A 25,033-nucleotide genomic window follows, 5' to 3' on the forward strand; every position below is an offset into this window, starting at 1 on the left:
ACGTGTACAGAAGGGCGATGAAACGCTACGGAATTTCCGATGGAAGACAAGGGTGAGGAAGTAAAGAGGGTGAGGAAGTAAAGAGTGTGCAGAAGCAGTCCGCACAGGAAACCCCTCCGCACAGCTTGGAGGCGATTCCTGCGAGTCAGCTCAAGTTGTGAGGCACAGGTACCTGAAGGAGGTTTTGGGGCTTCCTGCTGATGACAAGTGCCACCCCTATGGGGGTAAGATTGAACAGGATCACTCCACGTACAGACGCCTGATACATCTGATGGAGTCAGGACTGAGTGCAACCTTCAACACCTGGATGGCTTTGGACGCAGCGCCAGGACATCCGGGCTGCCAGCACCTCTGGTAACAACCAGCCTGCTCCACCACCATCCAGTACGTCCTTGACTCGGGTCACCAGCTCCTCTCTGCCAGACACCGGTCGCCAAACCCAGCCTTACAGAAGTGTTGCTTCCAGAGTAGCAACTCCATCAAGATGGCATGCTTCCTCAGAGCTTCTGCTGGAGGCAGCCAGGCTCCAGGCCCTGATTAGATCCTGATAAAAGTCAGGCATCTCCTGCAAGAACGCATGTATCCTATGCAACTTGATAAACAGGTGCAATCCTCACAGAACAAGCATTAAGTAGGGGGAGAAAGGGGGAAAAATGGAAGCTATCTGAATAATTGGTGTAAAATCACTCACTAACTCATGAAATCACCACAACAAATATATTGTCTAATGGTTCAACTATAATTAAAATATTTCTGTCTGTACAAACAAAGCTTGCATAGAAGCTACCAGAATTACATTGCATCAACAGGACACCTCAGTAACAAGACTCTGTACAAAACAGCCATAACAGCACTCACCCAAAATAACATCTGTCAACATTACAAGAAAATATGACTAGATACATAAAATATAACTGTGCGAATATTTTGTCTCTACAACAAGCCAATATTAAGGAAAAACAAAGGATCTTCAGGTGAATAAGAAAACAAGGCATGGTAATCCCAACTATTAAATGATCAGAATCTTGTGAAATCTGTCTTACCCTTTGGATACTGAGGGCAGTTTTGGTGTCCAGCCCAGTATCTGACTAATGGTATATGATGGGACAGGAGGATACCAATCAAACAGAAACACTTACCCCTGAAACCCCTCCTCTGACTGATGGAGAGTTTTATTAAAATTGATAATAGCTTTCTCTAAATTCTGTTACTGGCACTGTGCCAAAATATTTGTGGATGGAAAGCCTTTGTATCCTAGCTCATTAATTTAGCTAATTACTGATCTTGAACAACCGTGATATAGCTGATAGTATGCAAGATTCCATTCATACCCTTTCACTTATTTAGATTACTTCAGGAATATCATTAGACATAAATTAAAATTTCAATGCATTGGAGAATGAGATTTGCAGTCAACCACATTTCCTCCTGTTCTTTGTGTGATTTTATGGCCCTGCTTATTTCTCCTCTCTCTTCCCAGAAGCCCTGACTCATGCTGGCATCTTTGGAATTGAGTTGCAGCACTTTCACCCAGACAGGGTTGGCAGTGCTGGTTGGACATGTTCCAGGAGATTTCATCACGGGTCCTCACACTGCCAACTCCCACTACTGAACACCCGACATCTATTTTTCCTGTCTTCCCACACCAAGTGGAAAGTTGTTATCTGATTGGATGGTTCTTGACTGTTGGCTTTTTCCCAATCTCCAATCTTTTCAAGACTAAATATATTGAGCGTTCAAAGAAAACAATTTTTTTAACGTTCCCCCCCCCCCAACTCTGCCAGTGATTGCTCTCCCACTTTGTTTGCAGCACTGTCCTGAGGATTAATCTTCAATATCAGCAGACTCCAGGGCAATCCTGGCAGGTTGGCAACTCTAACCCTAGGAGACATTCTTCATATGCAAGCCTTGGTACTAAGTTTCGGCACGTTATTTTACCACTGTTCTCTCCTGATGTTCACACATGCACAACTCGGAGTGATTTTCCCTCCTCCATCCTTCCCTAAAAATGGAGGCTAAATAGTATCACCTACAACTGAGATTCCTCAAGGTTTAAAAAAGAATGTAATGTGGTCACGATAATTCAATTAAATATTATTGTTCCAATGTAGAGCACCAGCTGTGGTGGGTAATCACTCTGGCACAGGGTAAAGTTGGGACAATGTGTCCTGGAAACCCTCAGTGCAGGAGATGTGACAGAAAGAGATAACTGTGATAAAATAATGAAAGCCATGTGAATGTTCCAAGCTGTCTTTTCTGAAATATTTGGCTGATGACCATATTTAATTGCCAGTGCAAACATGGGACAGTAGAGATTTTCCTAAACAAACAATTTTATGTAATGCAAAGAAATATTGATTTCCTCACTTTACATTTACCTCTATTTGCTCCCCCTTCATTGTCTCTGATGCAGTGCAACAATTGGAAGACGGGATCACTTTCGAGTCAAAACACCTTAAAAAAAAATAGCTACCCAATTAGTTACGCTGGTTCCCCAGAGAGCAGGAGAACAGGAGAGTGCAGGAGGAGAGTGGCAGACCAGGGAATAGAGAGAGAGACAACGGCCATTGGAGAGTCTAGAAGAGTAAGGAGATCAGAATAAGCCAGCAGATGAGGTGTGGTTGCAGTGTGAGCTACAGTCCCATCCAAGCATGATGCTTTGGTAGACGGTGACCCCCAAACAACCACCAGATTTCTCGTCCTATACAGCACTTGGATTTGGTCTTCACATAGACCTGTGGTTGTATCCAATTCCACTGAGCTATTTGGGACCATTGCTAATACTACTCAATGCCCTGTTGGAGAGCTTCAACTGGCTGTAAAATGACTGGTTTGCAACTAATTAGCATGCAAAATTGCAACTGATTGGAGGCAAGTGGCTGCTGGTGCTGGCAGCTCACACTCAGACTCCTTCCTCCAGACAGTGCTGTATTTGAGCACCACTCTAATTAATCCTTTTCACACCACATGGTGTCTGAGTGTTAGAATGAATTACGTCAACACAGCAACAAACCAACCTGCTCACCATGAAATTACCTTCCCCATTGACAACGGTGGACCCTTGAATGACCACTTGTATTCCATTGAGTATAGAAGATTGAGGGGAGGTGTTTAAAATGTGAAAGTATTCAGATTTGATAGTTTCTCTGCATCTACCCTATTTCCGATAGTGGAGGAATCCAAAACAAGGGAGAAATAATCTTAAAATTAGAGCTAGACCATTTAGCAGAGAAATCAGGATACATTTTTTCCAACAAAGGGTGGTAGAAATTTGGAACTCTTCCTCCTCCCAATGCCTGTGGATACGGGGGGACAATTGGAACTTTCCAGGTGGAGATTGATAGATTTTGTTAGATAGGGTATTAAGTGATTATGGAGGTAAAGTGGATAAATGGAGCTGAGGTACAGCAGAGCCACAATCAAATTAAATGGTGGAGCAGACGGGAGGGGCTGAATGGCCTAGTCCTTGCATCAGCTGTCTGGGAGAGGTCCAATTCCAGGCACAACGATAATGTCCCCTGTTGACTGTTATGGAGTTGTTTTCTCGTCATGTGACTGACCTTCCTTCCAGGGTCAAGTTGAATAATATAAATGATGATCCAATATTTGCAGTGAGGGTTTTAAATCACAAATACTGAATCAGTACTTATTCAGGTTTAGCAAACAGATAAGAAAATAGTGAATCATTACATCCTCACCAATCTCGCCCAGCAATCTAACTTCTAGCCCACAAATGTACATTCCTACAGTCAGTAAGTACTCACATTTACACAAATCAGCTGCACATCTGTTTTGAGTATCAGTCAAGGCAACACCAGGCCCAGAAAAGGAAAACAATTTCCAACAGCTCCACTGAAATCACTGCATTTTCCAGGCATCAGATCTGACAGCACTGAATTGGTATACAATTTTTTTTACTATCACTTTAATTAAAACACCCAATGTTGAAAGTGACATAATTCTAGGAAGATAAACCACTGGGCATATTATAGAATCATACAGCACACAATTAGGCCTGTGCCTCTTTGAAAGCGCTATTCAATCAATCCCACTCCCTTGCTCTTTCCCCATAGCCTTGCAATTTTCTTTTTCGAGTATTCACCAATTCCCTTTTGAAAGTTATTGTTGAATCTGCTTCCATCACCCTTTCAGGCAGTGCAATCTAGATCATAACGACCTGCAGAGTAAAAGAAGCTCAGACCTCCTCTCTGGTTCTGTTGTTCTTTTACCTTAAATCTGTGTCCTCTGGTTACAAACCTTTATGCTTTTCTCTATTTGCTCCATCCAAACAATTCATAATTTTGAAAACCTCTATTGAATCTCCTCTTGTCATTCTCTGCTCTGAAAACAACCCCAGCTTCTCCAGTCTCTCATCCCTGCTACAATTCTAGTAAATCTCCTCTGCACCCTCTCCAAAGCTTTGACATCCTTCCTAAAGTGCGGTGCTCAGAACTGGACACAATACTCCAGCTGAGATCTAACCTGTGATTTATATCTCATTAAGAAAAGGTGGAAGGGTGTGTTATTGGATATGTTGTGTCGGAATGATGGCATTTTCCCTTCAGTCTGTTCTTTTTCGGCTTCCCCAGCATCAAGCTTAGAATATTGAACTTGCTACCACAAGCAGTAGTTGGGATGAATTTAAGGGGAGGCCAGATAAACACATGAGGGAGAAAGGAATAGAAGGATATGCTGATAGAGCGAGATGAAGAAGGGTGGGAGGAAACTCGTACGGAGCATAAACACCAGCGCAGATCAGCTGGGTTAAGTGGCCTGTTTCTGTGCTATAAATTCTACGTAAATGACTTCAACCTATTCCCTGCCAATTCTCTCTTTTCTCTCCTCCTGACTTCAAGCTGGAATACAGCTTCAAGGGTCTCCAGCAACATCTCCCACATTCCTTCACTCAGGTGGCCATTCTTGACGTGTTATCATGCAGCCAAGTCCAATCCTGTGCTAACCCGACATCCACACCTACATTTAGCAGTGGGCAGTAATCAGGAGTAGTGACTCTGGCCCAACCAATACAACAACTACTTATAGTCACATAGCGTCTTTAACATAATAAAACGCCCCAAGGCGCTTCACAGGAGCATTATAAAACAAAATATGACCAGGGGCAGTAATCAAGAGCAGTGACTCTTGCCCAACAACTACTTAGGAATTAAGAGAATCACAGAAGAACCTTATTAGTAAAACAGTATTTGGTTTGCATGATTTTTCTATTATGCTGCTATCAATACACTTGGTATGCCTAATCGCAACATTGCCCATTGTTGGACATGTTAATAGTGATGGGGGAATAGAATAAATTTTGTAAAGCTTTCTAAAACAGTGCAGAAAGCACTTAAAGCCATGTTGTGTTGTTTAATGTGTACAACAACTTAAAGAGACTTATATTTTTCTTGGCATACCTGTAATGATCAGTAACCATTAGTGACAGAACTTTACAGGTGTTCTGAACTGCAAATTGCTTCAAGTAGGGAGGGCAGAATCTGAAATTGTAATGCTGCTCATTCTTCACAGTTCAAAGAGACAGACATTTTAATGGCCAGAGAATCTAGACAGGGCTTAGGCGAATTCATATCAGGTGTGCCACAGATGCCAAAGTGCAGAATCACCCTCGTAGTGTGAACAGCTCATGTGTCCACCATTCTAGCAAAAGAAATCCTAGTAACAACATGGCATCACTTTTAGTTCAGTACAGTGTGGAATGTTTCAACATTTTCTCTATAAGCTTCACAAAGTAAACAAACAAAAACAAAAAAGGAAGAACATTTATTTGCTGTGCCATTGCTGTGCAGGTCCTCTCTCCCAGTTATCTTGATCTAACGATGGAGATCTTCAGCTCTACAGGATAATATGTGAAGAATGAATGGAGGCGAGGAGCAATCCTGGTGACAGTGCAATCAGGGGGATTCACTTCCTTCCATTAGCAGGTGAAGTAACAGTTTGCAGAAGCAGCAAAATGGATCACGAGTAAGTGAATCAAATATAAAAAGAAATCTCCAGCTCATGTACCAACCATATACATATATACGTCTATTACAACTCTGTGGCAAAGGCCTTTGGAATTTAGTTAAATTCACATATATCCTTTGACAACGTAACATTTTTACATTACCTTTAAATCTCTTCCATATGATGTATTTTCCTCTCCCAAGATGATTGACTTGCCCTCCCCTGTTCTCAGCAAGGTTTCCGCAACCTCAACATGGGAAGATGAAGTAAATAATAACTGATGAAATTTAATTGTACAAAGTCTGCACTGTGCAGTGGTGGGAGGTCCAGACTCTCTCGTAATTGGTGACGAGAATGAGTAGGACTCTGCACATATTGGGGGTTCTGGCAAATTTTAGATTGAAGGAGGACTGGGAAGGGGATTTAGATGCATATTAGTGGTTACTCAGCATACTATTGTCCAGTAAAATCTGAACTTTCAGTTTTAAAATCACATGTATGATAAAAGACGAATGTGGATTTAAATAAATTGATTTAAAATTTCAAAATGCAGTGACTTATTAAAGCAGAACTTAAATGTTCCGAGTCTGTCGTGGTACCGGTGACAAGTAGCTTGCTACCGACAGTAGGTATCATGCCCATCATCTGCTGTTTCAGCCTCCCTGCCACCAGCACAGATGTGCAAAATGTAAACCCACATTATCATGAGCCGACCATTTAACACACACTTTTCAAAGGCAATGTGAATAACAGCAGATCAATGACACTGTGGTCTTGGTGCTTGTTTCCAAACCTTTGTGTGCTTGATAAACAAATCTTCCAGCTACTAAAATCCACCCCACCCACCCCTCAGTTTTCTCCAGTCCTGTCCTGTCGGGGTACAGTGCCTAGGAATGCTGGGAGCCCTGTAGCTTCTAACCTAGGCAGAAAGTCTGCACCCATGAACTTATTTGTGAGTATCAGTGGGTTATATCACCATGTCCTGGGGTTAAGGATGTGGGTACTATAGACAAGTCCCATCCTGTCCTCAGTTTCGGTCTGTATACACACACATGCGTACACTTTGCAGCAGCAATCACTGAATAGTAATCAGGAGCAGCAATCTTTAATAACATTGCCTCCATCCTAGACTCAGACTATTTCTTACACTCCTCTCTACACTTTGGCTACGATCACCTAACTCAGGCTCGTATCTGGAATCTCCCTTTCCTGCAAAGCAACAGTCAGTACAGTCGCCCATAGAGCAGTCAGTCACTAGATTTCATTTGTCATAGGTTTTAGGAAGTGGACAATGTCCACATGTCCCAACCCTGGGTCAGCCTCCACTTGATACTCCAGTGAACTCAGACAGAAATCCATGGCTGGAGGTGGAATGCTTTGATTACTTGTACTACAACATTCGCAAGTTAGCTCAATAGCTTCAGAGCAGTAAGATGCTAACACTGCGAAGCTGAACTTGTAGACTCAACTACTAGGATACTGGCCATAGTGAACTAGCTTTGGAGATGGGCGAGGGATGTTAAAGCAAATTCCAGCTTTTAAAAGAATCTGCCATGTTGTGATGGAACCAATCTAAAAGCAAGGGCTTAAATAAGACCAAGAAATAATTTGTTTCCAGAACCTCCTCACTCTCCCAATCCCCTTCACCCCATGGTGAAGACTCGGGTTTTCACTTTACTGTCAATCTGAGGGTGTTTGGCGGGGCGGTGGGGGTGGGGGTAAATCAGCAGATCAATTCATTTTATCGTCTGCCTTCACACAACCCCTTCTGCCAGCTGAAGGGAGCAAAAGGACACAGAAGAATAACTTGGACAAACTAATGGGCAAAAAACATTGAGAATGGGCAGAGGCAAATGAGGCCTTGTGCAGATAATATTCATGATTTCTCCATCAGATTAAATAATATTTCAGTATACATTAACCAAGGCAGATACATCCCACACGGCTACAAACTACAGCCAATTATTAGAAATCTACACCAGGAATTTCCTCGGAAATCTCCAACTTTGGTGGAAGAATGGCGGAAGTTCCGTCATGGGCAATGTGAACAGGGATCCTGTCGCAGATTGAGACCAATCACGGAGCCTCTTGAGGGAATCGCCTAGTCTCATTCTTCAAGATTTTAAATATTCAATTAACTAAATAAAAACAATATTTAAAGTGTAAAATGTTCTGCAGCAAATCAGCAATTCTTGTTTTGGTGACGACTGTCCTCCTGTTTCAGAACAGCGACATTAAATGTCACCTTTTTTTTGGTTGCTTGCTCTTTCCCACTGATTCTAGTAGCATCCACAGATCGGAAAACCGAATAAAAAATTCACACTGTGCAATCCGCAGGCTTTTCAATAAAATAAATCTCCCTTTATCACAAGGCGGAGAAATGTCGTGTTTAGTTGAGGTGGAATTCACCATTCAAATCAATCCCACTTTGCTGTTCCAGGAATTGGGGGATTTGTTTTCTCCTCTTTTAAATCACCACACCTCACACTTTCTCACAGGGTTCATCAGGCTTCCTGCAGAACATTTGAAATGCTCGGCAAATTCAACAGAGTTGGCCACGGTTCCGATCACTCTGTACATCGACGGACTGTGGGGATCCGTGATGAGACCCTCGTGGGCGCTCTCTGGGGTCCGCACGGAGCACCAAACCTGAGGGGGCAGAAATACCACATTTCCTAAATTACAGCAGTGACTACACTTCAAAAGTATTTCATCGGCTGTAAAGCACTTTGGGACATCTTGAGTTTGTGTAAGATACCATGTAAATGCAAGTTACTAGGAAAGCAGATTGAACAATAAATTTCAAAGGTGAATTGGATCTCTACTTGCTGCAGGGAACAATTTGTAGGACTACAGGGAAACAGAAGGGGACTGGGGCTAATTGGATAGGTCTTTTAAAGAGACAATGGGCAGAATGGCCTCCTTCTGTAAGTTTCTATGATTCAAAGTCTTACTTTTCATTTTAGAACTGGCAAGTAAAATTTAAAAGAAATAAAGTATTATATTGGTTTGATCCCTGATTTTGTGTCTTTCAGACCCTCAGCCCAGCTCTTTCAATGGCAATATAAACACCTCAAATTGACTATTTAGCAGAAGAACTGTAAGAAAGTACATTTTACCATTGAATTCTTTATATTGCGGGAACATTGCACCCAAACTATAAACGTACAAGAGTACAGTGCAGTACAATACATAGACCAGATTATGTAACACACCTGATAACATTATATGTGTCCTTTTCCTTCTTCATTCCAATCCCCCCACCAATTTTCTTTAAAAAAAAAATTGAATTTTCCTTCTGGGCTGGTTTACATCCTTCCTGACAGATTTCCAGACCCAAAGGATCTTCGGCCAATTCGATTCCAATGGAAAAACCGTTCACATGATCCATGGGATTTGCAAATAGCAACAAGGCAGATTCTGTTACTGAATCCTTAACATTGGAGGAACAATGTTGCACCAAATGTACAATCATTCAAATAGCAGAACCCCAGTGGAAAATGTCAGTCGAGGGTGGGATTTGAAACCTGGTCAGAAATCCAGACCTCCAATTACTAAATGTCCTAGCACTTTGAGACTTGAATACAATTAACTATAATGCACCTCACCTGAGCAAATCCGAGGAAGAAGAGCTGTCGATTGGTGAGGTCCAGGGTGGGTAGTATCATCTCTTCACCATTCTTTTTCACCCAGTTCTCGTAGGCCTGAAAAGCAGATTTTTGTTTAGCTAGAGTATTGCTCTTTCTTTAGATTCATTTAAACAATCCTATTGGCATCATCTCGGGCTTATAATCAAAGCCACTGTTAGCTATTTCCAGTCATTTACTGGGTATCATTAAAAAAAAAACCTGCATTTACAGAGCACCCTTTGCATCCTGAGGGCTTTTGAACAGTGCCACGGAATCTTTTCGTTCCACCTGAGGGTCAGACGGGTCCTTGGTTCAATGACTCATCTGAAAGATGGCACCTCAGACGGTGTGGCACTCCCTCAGTACTGCACTGGAGCCTCAGCCTAGTTACATGTTCAAGTCAAAGCCATAACGGTCTGACTCAGAGACCAAGGCTGACACCACATTGCAGCACTGCGGAGCTATCTGGGGCAGGCTCAGTTTCAACAGCACCCTGCTTTGTAAGTTTGGTTTTGCAGACACTATGCTGGTTGCCAGGGGGAGATTTTAGCTCAGCACTGAATCGGTGGAAGGGTGGGGGGAGTGTGCCCACAACAGGTGGTACACCTGAAAGTCATGAAGGAAGGGAGGCCCAGGCTGATTAAATAAGCCAGGCTTCCTTTTAATTTCTGAAATTGGTCTCCCACACAAAGCAGACGGGCACGAGGTTAAGTCCGAGGGATAGAAGTGGGTATTGGACTGGAAGTTGGCCTTTGCCAAGGATCCAAAGAAATGGTCCTGGTTATGCAGCAAGTGCTTGGAGTGGGGCATTACAAAAAGATGGCAGTCTAGGGAGGACTGGGATGGGGAAGCCCGAGGGATCCTTCCAGGGAGCACTCCTGCCCCTCTTGGCCCCCAAAGAATCTTCCTCAAGAGTAAAAAATGTTACTTAACCCCTTCTGGCCCCTCTCCTGTTTCCAGCAAGGTTTCTTTAGCAGGATCACCGCAAGTCACTGTTGAAATCATGTTGGGGCACCAAATCCAGTGGGAATTCTACGATAATATCACGTGCAAGTGAGAATAATTTCTTCCCATCTGGTGCCTGCCATTGATTCTTGTTTTTTTTTAATATCAGACATTCTCTTTAATTCATGCATTCAATTACCAAATCCAAATCCATGAATTAATGACCAGAAGACAAGACGAGACTCTCCCATTAACTGTAATGCCCAACAGGAACGTTCCACTTGTGATTCCAATTCCAGGGTTGGGACCCAGGTGTCCCGTTCATTTCTGAGTCCCAACCCCACACTGTGTTGGCAACGTGCATGTGTTGTAATTTTAATGTAATCTAGTTAATTGACCTGGAGTTGCATTCACTAGCTAATTAACGATGGCAGACGCGGGAAGAAAGCCGGTCACAGGCAGCAGCCGTCCTGATTTAAAGGGTGACGTTGCCATTTGTCCCCACTATGCAAGGAGAAGCTGAGCAGAGGGCAGTGGGTAGGGAGTGCCCTGTGCCAGGGCAGCAGCTGCCCCCACTCCCGTTTTTGACGCCTCACTGGAGGTGCTGCTGGAGAAACATCCTGTTCCCTGCCAGTGGGCAACAGAAAGTCTGCAAGGCTCACCAAGAGGGCATGGCTGGAGGTGGCTCACATGGTCAGCAGCAAAGGAGTGGTGAAGACGTACTGGGTCCAGTGCAGGAAAGGTTTCAATGACTTGCTCAGGTCTGCAAAGTGAGTCCAATGATAGACATAGACTGCATGTCTCTTGGTCAGCATTCACCAGAGTGCAAGAGGGAGGGGCATCCTGAGGATGCACAGAGTTCTCCTGACCATGGGCCAGATGTGTGCTCAGCAGCAGTGATGATCCATAGTGCAGGTCAGAACCCTAGTTCTGTTGGACCGGAGACTGGAGTGCAGACTGCAGCAGTGTATGCAAATGAAAAGCTGCGAGTGGTGAGGGAGTGAGGCATTGTCCGAACGGCATCTTTCTTCACCTTGCAGGCCAAACAGGAGATGAACACCAGGGAGAGCAAGAGGGCACATCTGGATGATAGAGTGCCCCAGCTCACAGCACTGACACATTTCAAGCAGCTGCCCTTGATCTAGCCAGAGTGTCAAGCAACAGGGACGCTGGTGATGGAGAAACAGGGATCTGCTGTAGACAAGGTGAAAAGATCTCATCATCTCCAGGTTGAGGGGATGCATGACAATGTTCCCTGTGCAATGAGCTCTCAAAGAATTAGCTGTCATCCCATTATTTTAAGCAGTATAAACATCTATTGACTGTCCCGATCTCTCTTTTCTTATGTTTCAATCTACTCTTATGTCTCCCACAGGGCCAGCTGCAGAGAGGCAGGAGTCCATACAACACCAACAAGTTCCCAAGGAGCCAGAGGAGGAAGACGCCTCGGACCTGCACTGTCACATCTTTCCTGTGCACCCTCCACCATCGTAGACACTCGCACCTCAGTGGGTCCTCGCGCAGTAATAAAACCGGTGGCACAGGGTGAAGCGCACATCACATCAGAGCAGGAGGATACGGGGGAGGCAGAGGCGGCTGTGGCCAGTCCCCTTCGGAGGATAGAGGACAGGCTCAGCCCTGCTCAGTAGGGTAGAGATGCAGAGGGTAGGGAGTCACGAAACGGGTGGCTCTACCTGGAGAACCAGCGTGAGATGTGTTCCCACACGCCAGAGTTACCTGAGGCTCTGCAGCATCATGGGATGAGAATAGAGGAGTCCATTCACCTCATGTGCTCCACAATGTTTCAGTGCTTTGAGCACGAGCTCCTCCATTGAGAGAGTGGACAACCTCTTGGAAAGCCATAAGCAGCATCACTCAGAGTGGATGCAAGAACAGCACACTGACATGCATGGACTGCACGCTGCAGTCAGCAGCATTGACTGGTCAGTGTCGTAATGAAGCATGGAGTGGATGCCAGCTGTGCCCCAGCTGGTGGTTCCCTCTGGTGATCAAGGGTGTCATGAAAGGGCTGAGGAGGTGACAGTTGGTGATAAGGGGGCTACCTCTCACTGAGCTCTGTCATCATCATCTGCCTCTATGGCCCCTCCGACAGAAAAAGCAGCTGTAGAGTTATGCCCTGTGACAGAGGCTGTCCCTGCAGCGTCTCTGGTGCAGCAGCCTTTGGGAGCGCACCCCAGCTCCTCCATGCAGAGGCAGAGCGCCACCGACATCTCAGTTCCAGACAGGCACGAGTGAGCAGTCTGCCTCCACCTCATTCTCAGCCACAGGGGGAGCAACTTGTAGGAGTGGCCATGAGCGCAGGCCACCGCGTCAGTAATGTCACTTTGTGGGTCACCTGAGTGCATCTGCTGTAAATAATAATGAACTGTTAAGCAATAAAGCACTGGGTATGTTGTTGCTCTAAGGCAGACTTGTGTGTCTCCATTTCATCACGGCGAGATGCAAGGAGAATGGGAAATAAGGGTGGCAAAGCAATGGTGTATGCTGGGGAAGTGTGTGTCAGGTGGAGACTCTGGAGCATTGCAGTGTTTGTGCCATTAGAAGGTGCCGACTTTTACTTTTAACGAGATGCTTTCTCTTACTCAGATGAAGGAGAATCTCCTCTCCAAATGTCCTGCAGACTGAGTGTTGCTCAGGTCTCTGCATCACTCTACATCAGAGTGGCCCTCGTGTCCCCGCCATCCCAATGAGCGCTCCACCAGCCGAGCTTGCAATGCTGGCATCCCAGCAAAGCTTGCCGACCGTTCTCCAGTTCTCCTTCAGCCTCCTTGTCCTTGTCTTCCTCCTCTGAGGAGCTGCACTATTCCAACGTCTATGCCTCCTCAAGGTCCACACCTCTCTGGAGAGACATGTAACAGAGGGCTCAACAGACCATGACAACGGGCGAGACCCTGGAGGGAATGTACTGAAGGGCGCCACCCGACCGGTCAAGGCACGCGAGCCTCACCATCAGGAGGCTGATGGCCTGCTCAATGATGACCCTTGTGCTCAGGTGACATTGGTTATAGTGTCTCTCAGCCTCCATGGCAACGGCATGCACCAGAGTCATCAGCCATTTCCTCAGGGGATAAGTCTTATCTGCCAACAGCCATCCACAGATTTCCGATGACTCCACGAAGAGCTGCGGCACCTGTGATTGCGGCTGAAAGTGTCATGGCAGCTTCCAGGATAGCATGCACACACCTGCATAAAGCTCTTGCTGTGGTCGCAGATCAGCTGAATATTTAGGGAGTGGTATTCTTTCCTGTAGAGGAATCTCCCTGGCTGGTCAATCGGTGCCTTGATGGCCACATGGGTGCAATCGATGATGCCCTGCACCAGAGAACATCCAGCGAGGCAGGAAATCCCACTGCCCTTTGAGCGTAAATGCCGATATCGACCTTGAATTCAATGTAACCCCCTGCCCTCTCGAACAGAGTATCCAACATCACCAATGTCTGCTTCCAATGCTAGGAATTTGCTGGTTGCAAGAAACTGCAAGGCCTCTGTGACTTTTACAGCCATGGGAAGGCCATGGTAACGGTTTCTGCAAACCCCCAAATGACCCTCAACAGGTCAGCGACCATCTGCCTGGACAGGCACCGCCTTCTGCAGCACTGATGCTCCGACATGTCCAGGTAGCCTCTCCTTTGGCAGAAGACCCTCCGCTGCGGATATCACCTTTGTTGCCTTCCTGCCCCTCGTTCCTGACTCCTGCGCCCCTGTTTCCCAGGGGTCTGCCTCTGCTCCTGGAGATGCTGATCCCCATTGCTAGACGATCCAAGCTTGGAGTAGCAATCCCATTTCCGCTTATGTCCTTCCTTTCAATTGGAATGTGGTGTCTTCCTGTACCCCCTGACCTGAACCCAGGAAGCCCATAAGCACAAGGGCCTGTGCATCTGCAGCCTCCACACCACCCGCACCTTCCCAGAGTTGGACCCCCCCAAAATACCCATGTCAAAAGTAGAGTTATGACAGATAACTGTTCTCACTTTGCACAACTGGTTGCCAGTGAATGAGGGCCTTCTCTGAGCCTTCCCTCTTCAATAGTGCCTCTTGGCATTGTCCCACCATTCTAACTCACTCCCTGCTGTGTCACTGCCTCCTTCTCCCTGTTATGGTTGAGGCCCTGCGTGGATCCCATGTCTTGAAAAGAAAATACAAAACTGGCCCTTAACGAACTGACGACAAGCTCGTTAAGAGGCTTAACCGGCCAGTTATGCTGTTTGGGTGAGTTGCCTCTTCCTGCTCCCGATGGAGCCTTTTAAACTCTGAGCATGCTGGTTTCGTATTGGGAAACCAGCACACCAATCTGAGGGACGGGTTTAAGTGACCACCGGCCCCCGATCCTGCCCTCTCATTCAAATAAAAATCCTGCCCAAGGTGTCTATAATCTGAAGTCTGAAACAGATGTTAACACTGATGTTCACCTGGCACCTCAATGAGCTACAGGTACTTACATGGTAAGCTGCTTTCAGACCTCCATTGTCAGCAATATTTTCACCCAATGTTTGCTTGCCATTCACTTGCTCACTGTTGACGGTGAAGTTATTGTACTGTTCAATCATGCACTCAGTCTGACGTTTGAAGGCCTCAACTGAGGAGTTCTTCCACCATGACCTTAGGTTGCCATCTTTGTCATACTCTCTCCCTGCCACAAGAAAAAAATGAAGAATTAATTGAGAAGCTGCATTTAGGAAGCAGAGCCAGTGTCAGCAATGATGATAGGTTCTATTCAGAGGATACAGATTTAAGATAATTGGAAAAAGAACTAGACACTAGAGCAGGACAATTTTCAACGAGTTACGATGAACTGGAATGTGCTGCCTGAAAGGGCGGTGGAAGCAGATTCAATAGTAACTTTCAAACTGATGGTTAAAAAAACTGCAGAGCTTTGGGGAAAGAGCAGGGGAGTGGGACTAACTAAATAGCTCTTTCAAGGAGATGGCACGATGGGCTGAATTGCCTCATTCTATGCTGTGTGATTCTGAGAGAAATGGATAGTCTTCTCCAATTAGGTGTTTTGATTTTTTTTTCGTAAAATATGTTTCATTTGTAACACCTCTGGGTCAGTTGCGGTGCTGGAACCCTTTTGAGGATAAAGCAGCTAGTGAGAGGGGGGTCCAAAAACAATGGGGGGTAAGACAATAGGCTGGGAGACCAGAGTGGAATCACCCGCTGCAGTGCCATGGAATACAAGAGAGCAGCGTATTTGGGAAGTGCGCCCTGGCCCATCAGTGTTCTTTAGTGTGGGGGGTTTGTAGACTTTCCTGATAGCTGTTCCTGAGGTGCACCAAGTGTCCTGAAACTTAAAATCCTGTATGATTTCAAGATGGCCTTCTACTGGTCTCCTGATGTACCTCAGCCAAGACATCAGTGAACCCTCCACAGTGTTTCAGTGCCTGGGTTTATATCCCCATTTTGTTGCCACAGCTCCTTTACCAAGCAGGTTGTATTGGAGAGAAATTGCCCATGCGCAAATGGGTCAGTGTTAGTGGCTTGCAATGTTTATAGAATTATTTAATTAGAGTCCAACAATGGATACTTATCAAGCGATACTAATGGACGTGTCAATTAAGTTGTATTGCTTTCTTGGGAGAGCGAGAAAAAGCAAGAGTAAGAAAAAGCAAGAGAAAACAACAGCAAGCTAAATGTGAGAGATTGAGCATGTGAGAGTGAGACAGCGGCAGACAGCAAGAGTGAGAAAGAGAAAAAAAAGTCTTGCATTTATATAGCACCTTTCATGAGCTCAGGACGTCCCAAAGTGCTTTACAGCCAATGAAGTACTATTGAAGGGTGGTCACTGTTGTAATGCAGGGAATGCACAGCATGCTCTCATTGACAGCAATGAAATAGATTAGCAGATAATCTGTTTTAGTGATGTCGATTGAGGGATAAATATTGGCCAAGACACTGGGATAATTCCCCTGCTCTTCTTCGAACTAGTGCCAGGGGATCTTTTACGTCCACCAGATGGGGCCTCAGTTTAATATCTCATCAAAAAGAATGAGCCAATAGTTGATCCTTTCTGAATAACTGAAAGCTGGTGTATTGAATGAATCTCAGACATAAATGTTGTTTTTTGCCAACTGGATTGTGCAAATCAGGTTGCATTCTACTTTCATATTCACATTGCTAATAATGGCTTTTGTATTTATGAACTATATTATTGTCCATGAACCAGATTCCAAAAGATGCGAGGGTTTAAAACTGAGACTGTACTACAGTTCTGATTATTTATGTAGTTTAAACAGTTGGATTTTAGTTACGGAAGACGTTTTGTTATGTTACACCGATACTGAAAGATTAGGAAGGAGCAAAAACTACTGAACTAATTTTTACAGTAATAAGGTGATTGTTTTCCAAAACACAAAAGACTTTAGGAGTGTATTCCCTCAAAATTTTAAATGGGGTTTACACTGCTGACCTGCTGCACAATTTATGGTGATGTTCACCCCCATCACTTCAGAAGAAAATCTTATGAAGGATAATTAACCCATTACTGACTTTTGTCAGTCTATTTGTTTGATGTCATACTCAGATTTAATTTACCAAGTGTTTTGTGATTCATTTTCTTGTTTATTTTATTGTATTATTTATTATGCTGTTAAGACCGTCTGATTGTAATCTCTACCAATGCAAAGAGATAGTGCAGTGTAATATGGGACAATGGAGAGAGACTTACCAGGCCCTTGAAGGTAGGTTTGGAGGTTGGGGGTGGGGTGATAGTAGTGAGCAAAATTAGAGACAAATGCGCCAAGCCAGTTTGCCAACGTGTTCCCACCTCCGCCCACTGAGTCCAATGTCAGCAACCCAACTGGCAGGAAGTCCATTGAGCTGGATAATTAGACAATTAACTATAATCTTTCACCAACAGTAAGTTTCCCAGCAACACACGGGCCTCACGCTGTGTCAGCAGCTCGGCAACTCAGAGGAGGTGAGCTGCACTGCGGGAGGTTGAAGACATCAAGGCTTTCTAACCTTTGATGGTAAAAACTGTCATGGCTAATATCTTCCGTTGGCAGAGCCTTGCAATTGCGTGAGGAGTCCTTGGAAACCTGATGCCTCTGATAGTGCGGGGTGGGGGGGGTGGTGACACAGTGGTAGCCGCTCCCATTAGACTGATCGCGCCTCCATTGAGTCCCTCCCACTCCTTCTGCATTCCCCTCAACAACACTCTCACTGCAGACACAGTGAAGGCTGCCAGCTGCCCTTGCAATGGGGTGCGCTGAATCAACCTCATACCTCCTCATACTGCCCGCCAGCCCTAATTGGATGGGGATCCCAGAGGAGGGTTTTTAACTGGCTGCCTTCTGGAAGATTGAACTGGAATATGCACTGCGACTGTGAACGGGGTCAGGACCCAAAAGTGTCCAGAAAAATTTTTATAAGAAGGATAATTGTAAGCCTTCAGGGCTATTCTGTGAGGAGATTATTAACAATAAAACAGCTTGTGAATTGTAGGAGACAAGTTCACTGAATGGAATAACTGGCTGGGAAACATGAAACAGTCAATAATCTTTCAGTGTCTTTTATAGTGTTGGCCACACAACTTGTATTCATATAGCATCTTTAATGCCGTCAAAAAGTCCCAAGGGGCTTCACAGGACTGATATAAAACAAAATTTGACACCAAACCTCAGTTATGAGGACAGGTGACCAAGAGCTTGCTCAAAGTGGTAAGTTTTAGTGGGGGAGTGTCTTAGAGGAGGAGAGGTAGAGATGTGAAGAGGTTTAGGGAGGGAATTCCAGAGCTTAGGGCCTCAGCAGCTGAAGGTATGGCCACCAATGGTGGGGCGATTAAAATCGGAGATGCTCACGAGGCCAGAATTGGAGAAATGCAGATATCTTGGTGGGTTGTAGGGCTGGAGTAGAATACAGAGATAGAGAGGGGTGAGAAACTTGGAAACTAATGGAGATGGGAACTGAATGCAACTCCAAAATGCTGCCCAAACGAGAGGGAGATTGTTATTTGGTTTGACAGTTTAAGGATTATACATTTCAGTCGAGAACAGGCAGAAATATAACCGTGTTCAGCAGAATCAGTGGAGATTTTTTAGATACCAATTGCCAATGAATTCACCATGGTGGATAGGGCCAGGATCAGAACTGACATGAATCCTGTGTCCCAAAATATTTAGTTGGGTTACCAAATCCTGAATATGAGGAGCCCACGGGACTCTTAAAACTAAAGACTGGAAAATCTATCTGTCCACAACGGGAATGGGGAATTCAGAAAAAAGGCCATTCTGTTTTCCAGTGTGAAGACAGTAATCTCATGTGATAGTTATGCAGTAAGAACTAATGAACTATATCATGTTTACATTATTTGGAGATTGCTGCAAGTGTTATTTAAGCCCAGCTTGTATCTGTTACACCGACTGAAATAAGTCAACTCCATAACCCTTCAGGCCCTCATGCACCAGAGTAATGGGGTGAATGGGTTCACCTGTGATCTTTGGCTAAAATAATCTTGAGATGGCTGCAAAATTTGACAATTAAACAGACCAGGCTGGAGTGGGAAATCCTGAAAATACATTTCCATCTTTGAGCACCAGATTAGCATTAGCATGATCCACACACAAACATTTAATGTGCTCGTGTCAAATTCTTCTCTGCACTAATTTTTTAAAAAATTCATTCATGGGATTTGGGCGTCGCTGGCCAGGGCAGCATTGCCCATCCCTAATTGCCCTTGAGAAGGTGGTGGTGAGTTGCCTTCCATTTGGAGTAGGTATACCCACAGTGCTGTTAGGAAAGGAGTTCCAGGATTTTGACCCGGCGACAGTGAATGAACGACGATATAGTTCCAAGCCAGGATGGTGTGTGACTTGGAGGAGAACTTGCAGGTTGTGGTGTTCCCATGCATTTGCTGCCCTTGTCCTCCTAGTTGGTAGAGGTTGCGGGTTTGGAAGGTGCTGTCTAAGCAGCCTTGGTGCATTGCTGCAGTGCATCTTGTAGATGGTACACACTGCTGCCACTGTGCGTCGGTGGTGGAGGGAGTGAATGTTTGTAGACGGGGTGCCAATCAAGCGGGCTGCTTTGTCCTGAACGGTATCGAGCTTCTTGAATGTTGTTGGAGCTGCACCCATCCAGGCAAGTGGAGAGTATTCTATCACACTCCTGACTTGTGCCTTCTAGATGGTGGACAGGTGTTGGGGAGTCAGGAGGTGAGCTACTCGCCTCAGGATTCCTAGCCTCTGACCTGCTCTTGTAGCCACGGTATTTATATGGCTACTCCAGTTCAGTTGCTGGTCAATGGTAATCCCTAGGATGTTGATAGTGGGAGATTCAGCAATGGTAATGCCGTTGAATGTCAAGGGGTGATGGTTAGATTCTCTCTTGTTGGAGATGGTCATTGCCTGGCACTTGTGTGGCGCGAATGTTACTTGCCACTGATCAGCCCAAGCCTGGATATTGTCCAGGTCTTGTTGCATTTCTACACGGACTGCTTCAGTATCTGAGGAGTCATGAAGGGTGCTGAACATTGTGCAATCATCAGCGAACATCCCCACTTCTGACCTTATGATTGAAGGAAGGTCATTGTGAGCAGCTGAAGATGGCTGGGCCTAGGACACTACCCTGAGGAACTCCTGCAGTGATGTCCTGGAGCTCAGATGATTGACCTCCAACAACCACAACCGTCTTCCTTTGCGCTAGGTATGACTCCATACAGCGGAGGGTTTTCCCCCTGATTCCCATTGACCTCAGTTTTGCTAGGGCTCCTTGATGTCATACTCAGTCAAATGCTGCCTTGATGTCAAGGGCAGTCTTGAGTTCAGCTCTTTTGTCCATGTTTGAACCAAGGCTGTAATGAGGTCAGGAGCTGAGTGGCCCTGGCGGAGCCCAAATTGAGCATCACTGAGCAGGTGATTGCTAAGCAAGTGCCACTTGATGGCACTGTTGATGACACCTTCCATCACTTTGCTGATGATTGAGAGTAGGCTGATGGGGTGGTAATTGGCCGGGTTGGACTTGTCCTGCTTTTTGTGTACAGGACATACCTGGGCAATTTTCCACATTGCAGGGTAGATGCCAGTGCTGTAGCTGTACTGGAACAGCTTGGCTAGGGGCGCGGCAAGTTCTGGAGCACAGTTCTTCAGTACTATTGCCAGAATATTGTCAGGGCCCATAGCTTTTGCAGTATCCAGTGCCTTCAGTCATTTCTTGATAACACGCAGAGTGAATTGAATTGGCTGAAGTCTGGCATCTGTGATGCTGGGGACTTCAGGAGGAGGCCGAGATGGATCATCAACTCGGCACTTCTGGCTGAAGACTGTTGCAAATGCTTCAGCCTTATCTTTCGCACTGATGTGCTGGGCTCCCCCATCATTGAGGATGGGGATATTTGTGGAGCCACCTCCTCCAGTTAGTTGTTTAATTGTCCACCACCATTCACGGCTGGATGTGGCAGGACTGCAGAGCTTAGATCTGATCCGTTGGTTATGGGATCGCTTAGCTCTATCACATGCTGCTTACGCAGTTTGGCACGCAGATAGTCCTGTGCTGTAGCTTCACCAGGTTGACACCTCATTTTGAGGTATGCCTGGTGCTGCTCCTGGCATGCCCTCCTGCAGTCTTCATTGAACCAGGGTTGGTCTCCTGGCTTGATGGTAATGGTAGAGTGGGGGATATGCCGGGCCATGAGGTTACAGATTGTGGTTGAGTACAATTCTGCTGCTGCTGATGGCCCACAGCGCCTCATGGATGCCCAGTTTTGCATTGCTAGATCTGTTTGAAATCTATCCCATTTAGCACGGTGGCAGTGCCACACAACACGATGGACGGTATCCTCAATGTGAAGGCGGGACTTCGTCTCCACAAGGACTGAGTGGTGGTCACTCCTACCAATACTGTCATGGACAGATGCATCTGCAGCAGGCAGACTGATGAGGACGAGGTCAAGTATGTTTTCCCCTCTTGTTGGTTCCGTCACCACCTGCCGCATACCCAGTCTAGCAGATATGTCCTTTAGGAGTCGGCCAGCTCGGTCAGTAGTGGTGCTACAAAGACACTCTTGGTGATGGACATTGAAGTCCCCCACCCAAAGTACATTTTGTGCCCTCGCCACCCTCAGTGCTTCCTCCAAGTGCTGTTCAACATGGAGGAGTACTGACTCATCAGCTGAGGGAGGGCGGCAGGTGGTAATCAGCAGGAGGTTTCCTTGCCCATGTTTGATTTGATGCTATGAGACTTCATGGGGTCCAGAGTCGATGTTGAGGACTCCCGGGGCAACTCCCTCCCTACTGTATACCACTGTGCCGCCACCTCTGCTGGGTCTGTCCTGCCGGTGGGACAGGACATACCCAGGGATGGTGATGGCAGTGTCTGGGACATTGTCTGTAAGGTATGATTCTGTGAGTATGACTATGTCAGGTTGTTGCTTGACTAGTCTGTGGGACAACTCTCCCAACTTTGGCACAAGCCCCCAGATGTTAGTAAGGAGGACTTTGCAGGGTCGACAGGGCTGGGTTTGCCGTTGTCATTTCCGGTGCCTAGGTCGATGCCGGGTGGTCCGTCCAGTTTTATTCCTTTTTATCGACTTTGTAGCGGTTAGATACAACTGAGTGGCTTGCTAGGCCATTTCAGAGGGCATGTAAGAGTCAACCACATTGCTCTGGGTCTGGAGTCACATGTAGGCCAGACCAGGTAAGGACAGCAGATTTCCTTCCCTAAAGGACATTAATGGACCAGATGGATTTTTACAACAATCGACAGCGGTTTCATGGCCATCATTCGACTCGCTTTTAATTCCAGATTTATTAATTGAATTCAAATTCCACCTTCTGCTGTGGTGGGATTTGAATCCATGTCCCCAGAGCAATACCCTGGGTCTCTGGGTTACTAGTCCAGTGACAATACCAGTACGCCACCGCCTCCCCTTTAACTGGGCTGTTTTAACCTGTTTATTTGAAACTAGCAGATTGTAAATTGCTGGATATATTTCATAAGAACAGAAATGTTACATCACGCTGCTACTAACAGACATGGCAAATCTCTCGATCACACGATTTCTTAGTCAAATTCAGCTTTACTCGCTGAAAACTTGGAATTTTTAAACAGTCCTTCTGCGCCTGCGCACCCGTTTGTAGGGAAAAATGCAAGTCTATCTTTCAAAGATAGGCTACCCATTCAGGTTTGGCACAGTGAAAAATCATGAATAAAGAATTTCAGCAGGGTGTTCTATTCCGACAAAAGCTTTGGTGTGAATGTTGCAAAGGTTTTGTAATGTAGATCAGATCTTGGAAACATTGGATTATAAAGATCAAGGCATTCTCAAAATTGGGCGCTACTTTGGATGGATTCCTGTTGCCACGTTTACTGCTTTGAAGGATGGGTCACAACACCACCCCAGCCCCACCCCCCATGTTCATTTCAGCTGCAGGTTACCCAATGTTTAGTGGATAAATGTAGAGTGGGGTTGTACTGAGCAACCTAGCTGTTAAGAAGCACACGGCCCAAACATGTTCCAAGCTCTGTGCTGAGTTAGCTGATCATAGCTCGGTTGCTCAGCACAGAGAAGGGATGCAGCAAGGCAGCTTGAGGTTCCAGGCTCAACAAAGCAATATACTTTGTCAGGTCCCACTTCTGGTTTCTTCTGCAGTCAGCTCTTTAGAGTCTAAGAGCATGTGTGAGCACGACTGATCAGGTGTGCACGCGCAGAAGGACTGATGAGCTTTGCAAGTAATCACTCTTCCTAATTTTGAAAAGTTTTTGGCGACAGAACTGCCAATCAAAATAGAATATCTCCCCCACCCCCCTCTAAGCAACTTGCTGGTAGGATTTTTAAAAGTATCTTGTGAAGCATTTTCAGATGCAGTCCATAGAGTCATAGAGTTATACAGCACAGAAACAGGCCCTTCGGCCCATCGTCTGTGCCAGCCATCAAGCACCTGTTCATTCCAATCCCATTTTCCACCACTTGGCCCGTAGTCTTGTATGCTATGGCATTTCAAGTGCTCATCTAAATACTTCTTAAATGTTGAGGGTTCCTGCCTCTACTATCCCTTCAGGCAGTGTGTTCCAGATTCCAACCACCCGCTGGGTGAAAAGGTTTTTCCTCAAATCCCCTCTAAACCTCCTGCCCCTTACCTTAAATCTATGCCCCCGGGTTATTGACCCCTCCGCTAAGGGAAAAGGTTTTTCCTATCTAATCTATCAATGCCCCTCATAATTTTGTATACCTCAATCATATACCCCACTCAGCCTGCTCTGCTCCGCTCCAAGAAAAACAACCCGAGCCTATTCAGTCTCTCTTCATAGCTGAAATGCTCCAGCCCAGGCAACATCCTGGTGAATCACCTCTGCACCCTCTCCAGTGCAATCACATCCTTCCTATCGTGTGGTGACCAGAACTGTACACAGTACTCCAATTGTGGCCTAACTAGCGTTTTATACAGCTCCATCATAACCTCCCTGCTCTTATATTCTATGCCTTGGCTAATAAAGGCAAGTATCCCATATGCCTTCCTAACCACCTTATCAACTGTGCTGTTGCCTTCAGTGATCTATGGACAAGTACACCAAGGTCCCTCTGACCCTCTCTACTTCCTAGGGTCCTACCATCCATTGTATATTCCCTTGCCTTGTTAGTCCTCCCAAAATGCATCACCTCACACTTCTCAGGATTAAATTCCATTTGCCACTGCTCTGCCCATCTTACCAGCCCATCTATATTGTCCTGTAATCTGAGGCTTTCCTCCTCAGTATTAACGACACCACCAATTTTTGTGTCATCTGCGAATGTACTGATCTTACCTCCTATATTCATGTCTAAATCATTAATGTGCACTACAAACAGCAAGTCTCCCAGCACCAATCCCCTGCGGTACACCACTGGTCACAGGCTTCCACTCGCAAAAACAACCATTGACCATCACCCTCTGCCTCCTGCCACTAAGCCAATTTTGGATCCAATTTGCCAAATTGCCCTGCATCTCATGGGCTCTTACCTTCTTAACCAATCTCCCATGCGGGACCTTATCAAAAGCCTTACTGAAGTCCATGTTACCCTTATCTACACATCTAGTCACCTCCTTGAAAAATTCAATCAAGTTTGTTAGACACGATCTCCCCTGACAAAGCCATGCTGACTATCTCTGATTAATTCCTGCCTCTCCAAGTGGAGATTAATCCTGTCCCTCAGAATTTCTTCCAATAGTTTCCCTACCACTGATGTTAGACTCACTGGCCTGTAATTACCTGGTTTATCCCTGCTACCCTTCTTGAATAACGGTACCACATTCGCTGTCCTCCAGTCCTCTGGTACCTCTCCTGTGGCCAGAGTGGATTTGAAAATTTGTGTCCGATCTCCTCTCTTGCCTCACATAACAGCCTGGGATACATCTCATTTGGGCCTGGGGATTTATCCACTTTTAAGCCAACTAAAACAGCTAATGCGTCCTCCCTTTCAATGCTAATTTGTTCAAGTATATCACAATCCCTCTCCCTGATCTCTACACCTACATCGTCCTTCTCCATAGTAAACACAGATGAAA

The 25,033-nt window shown here is 45.6% G+C and overlaps 1 protein-coding gene across 7 annotated transcripts in view; it reads right to left on the reverse strand.

Moving 5' to 3' along the window:
* Positions 1 to 720: 720 nt before the first annotated feature.
* The window catches only part of LOC137352260 (endothelin-converting enzyme 1-like), a 433,046-nt gene continuing 408,733 nt past the window's right edge, over positions 721 to 25,033 (reverse strand). For all 7 annotated transcript variants that reach the window (XM_068017542.1, XM_068017543.1, XM_068017541.1 and 4 more), the window contains 3 exons: positions 14,996 to 15,186; positions 9,570 to 9,665; positions 721 to 8,610 (listed from right to left, as the gene is read on the reverse strand). In XM_068017542.1, the coding sequence (XP_067873643.1) occupies positions 8,434 to 8,610; positions 9,570 to 9,665; positions 14,996 to 15,186 (464 nt within the window). In that variant the 3' untranslated portion in view covers positions 721 to 8,433. The remainder of the gene's footprint in view (positions 8,611 to 9,569; positions 9,666 to 14,995; positions 15,187 to 25,033) is intronic.

Source organism: Heterodontus francisci, chromosome 37 (assembly GCF_036365525.1).
Source record: "Heterodontus francisci isolate sHetFra1 chromosome 37, sHetFra1.hap1, whole genome shotgun sequence".
In the NCBI taxonomy this organism is placed as follows: Eukaryota; Metazoa; Chordata; class Chondrichthyes; order Heterodontiformes; family Heterodontidae; genus Heterodontus; species Heterodontus francisci.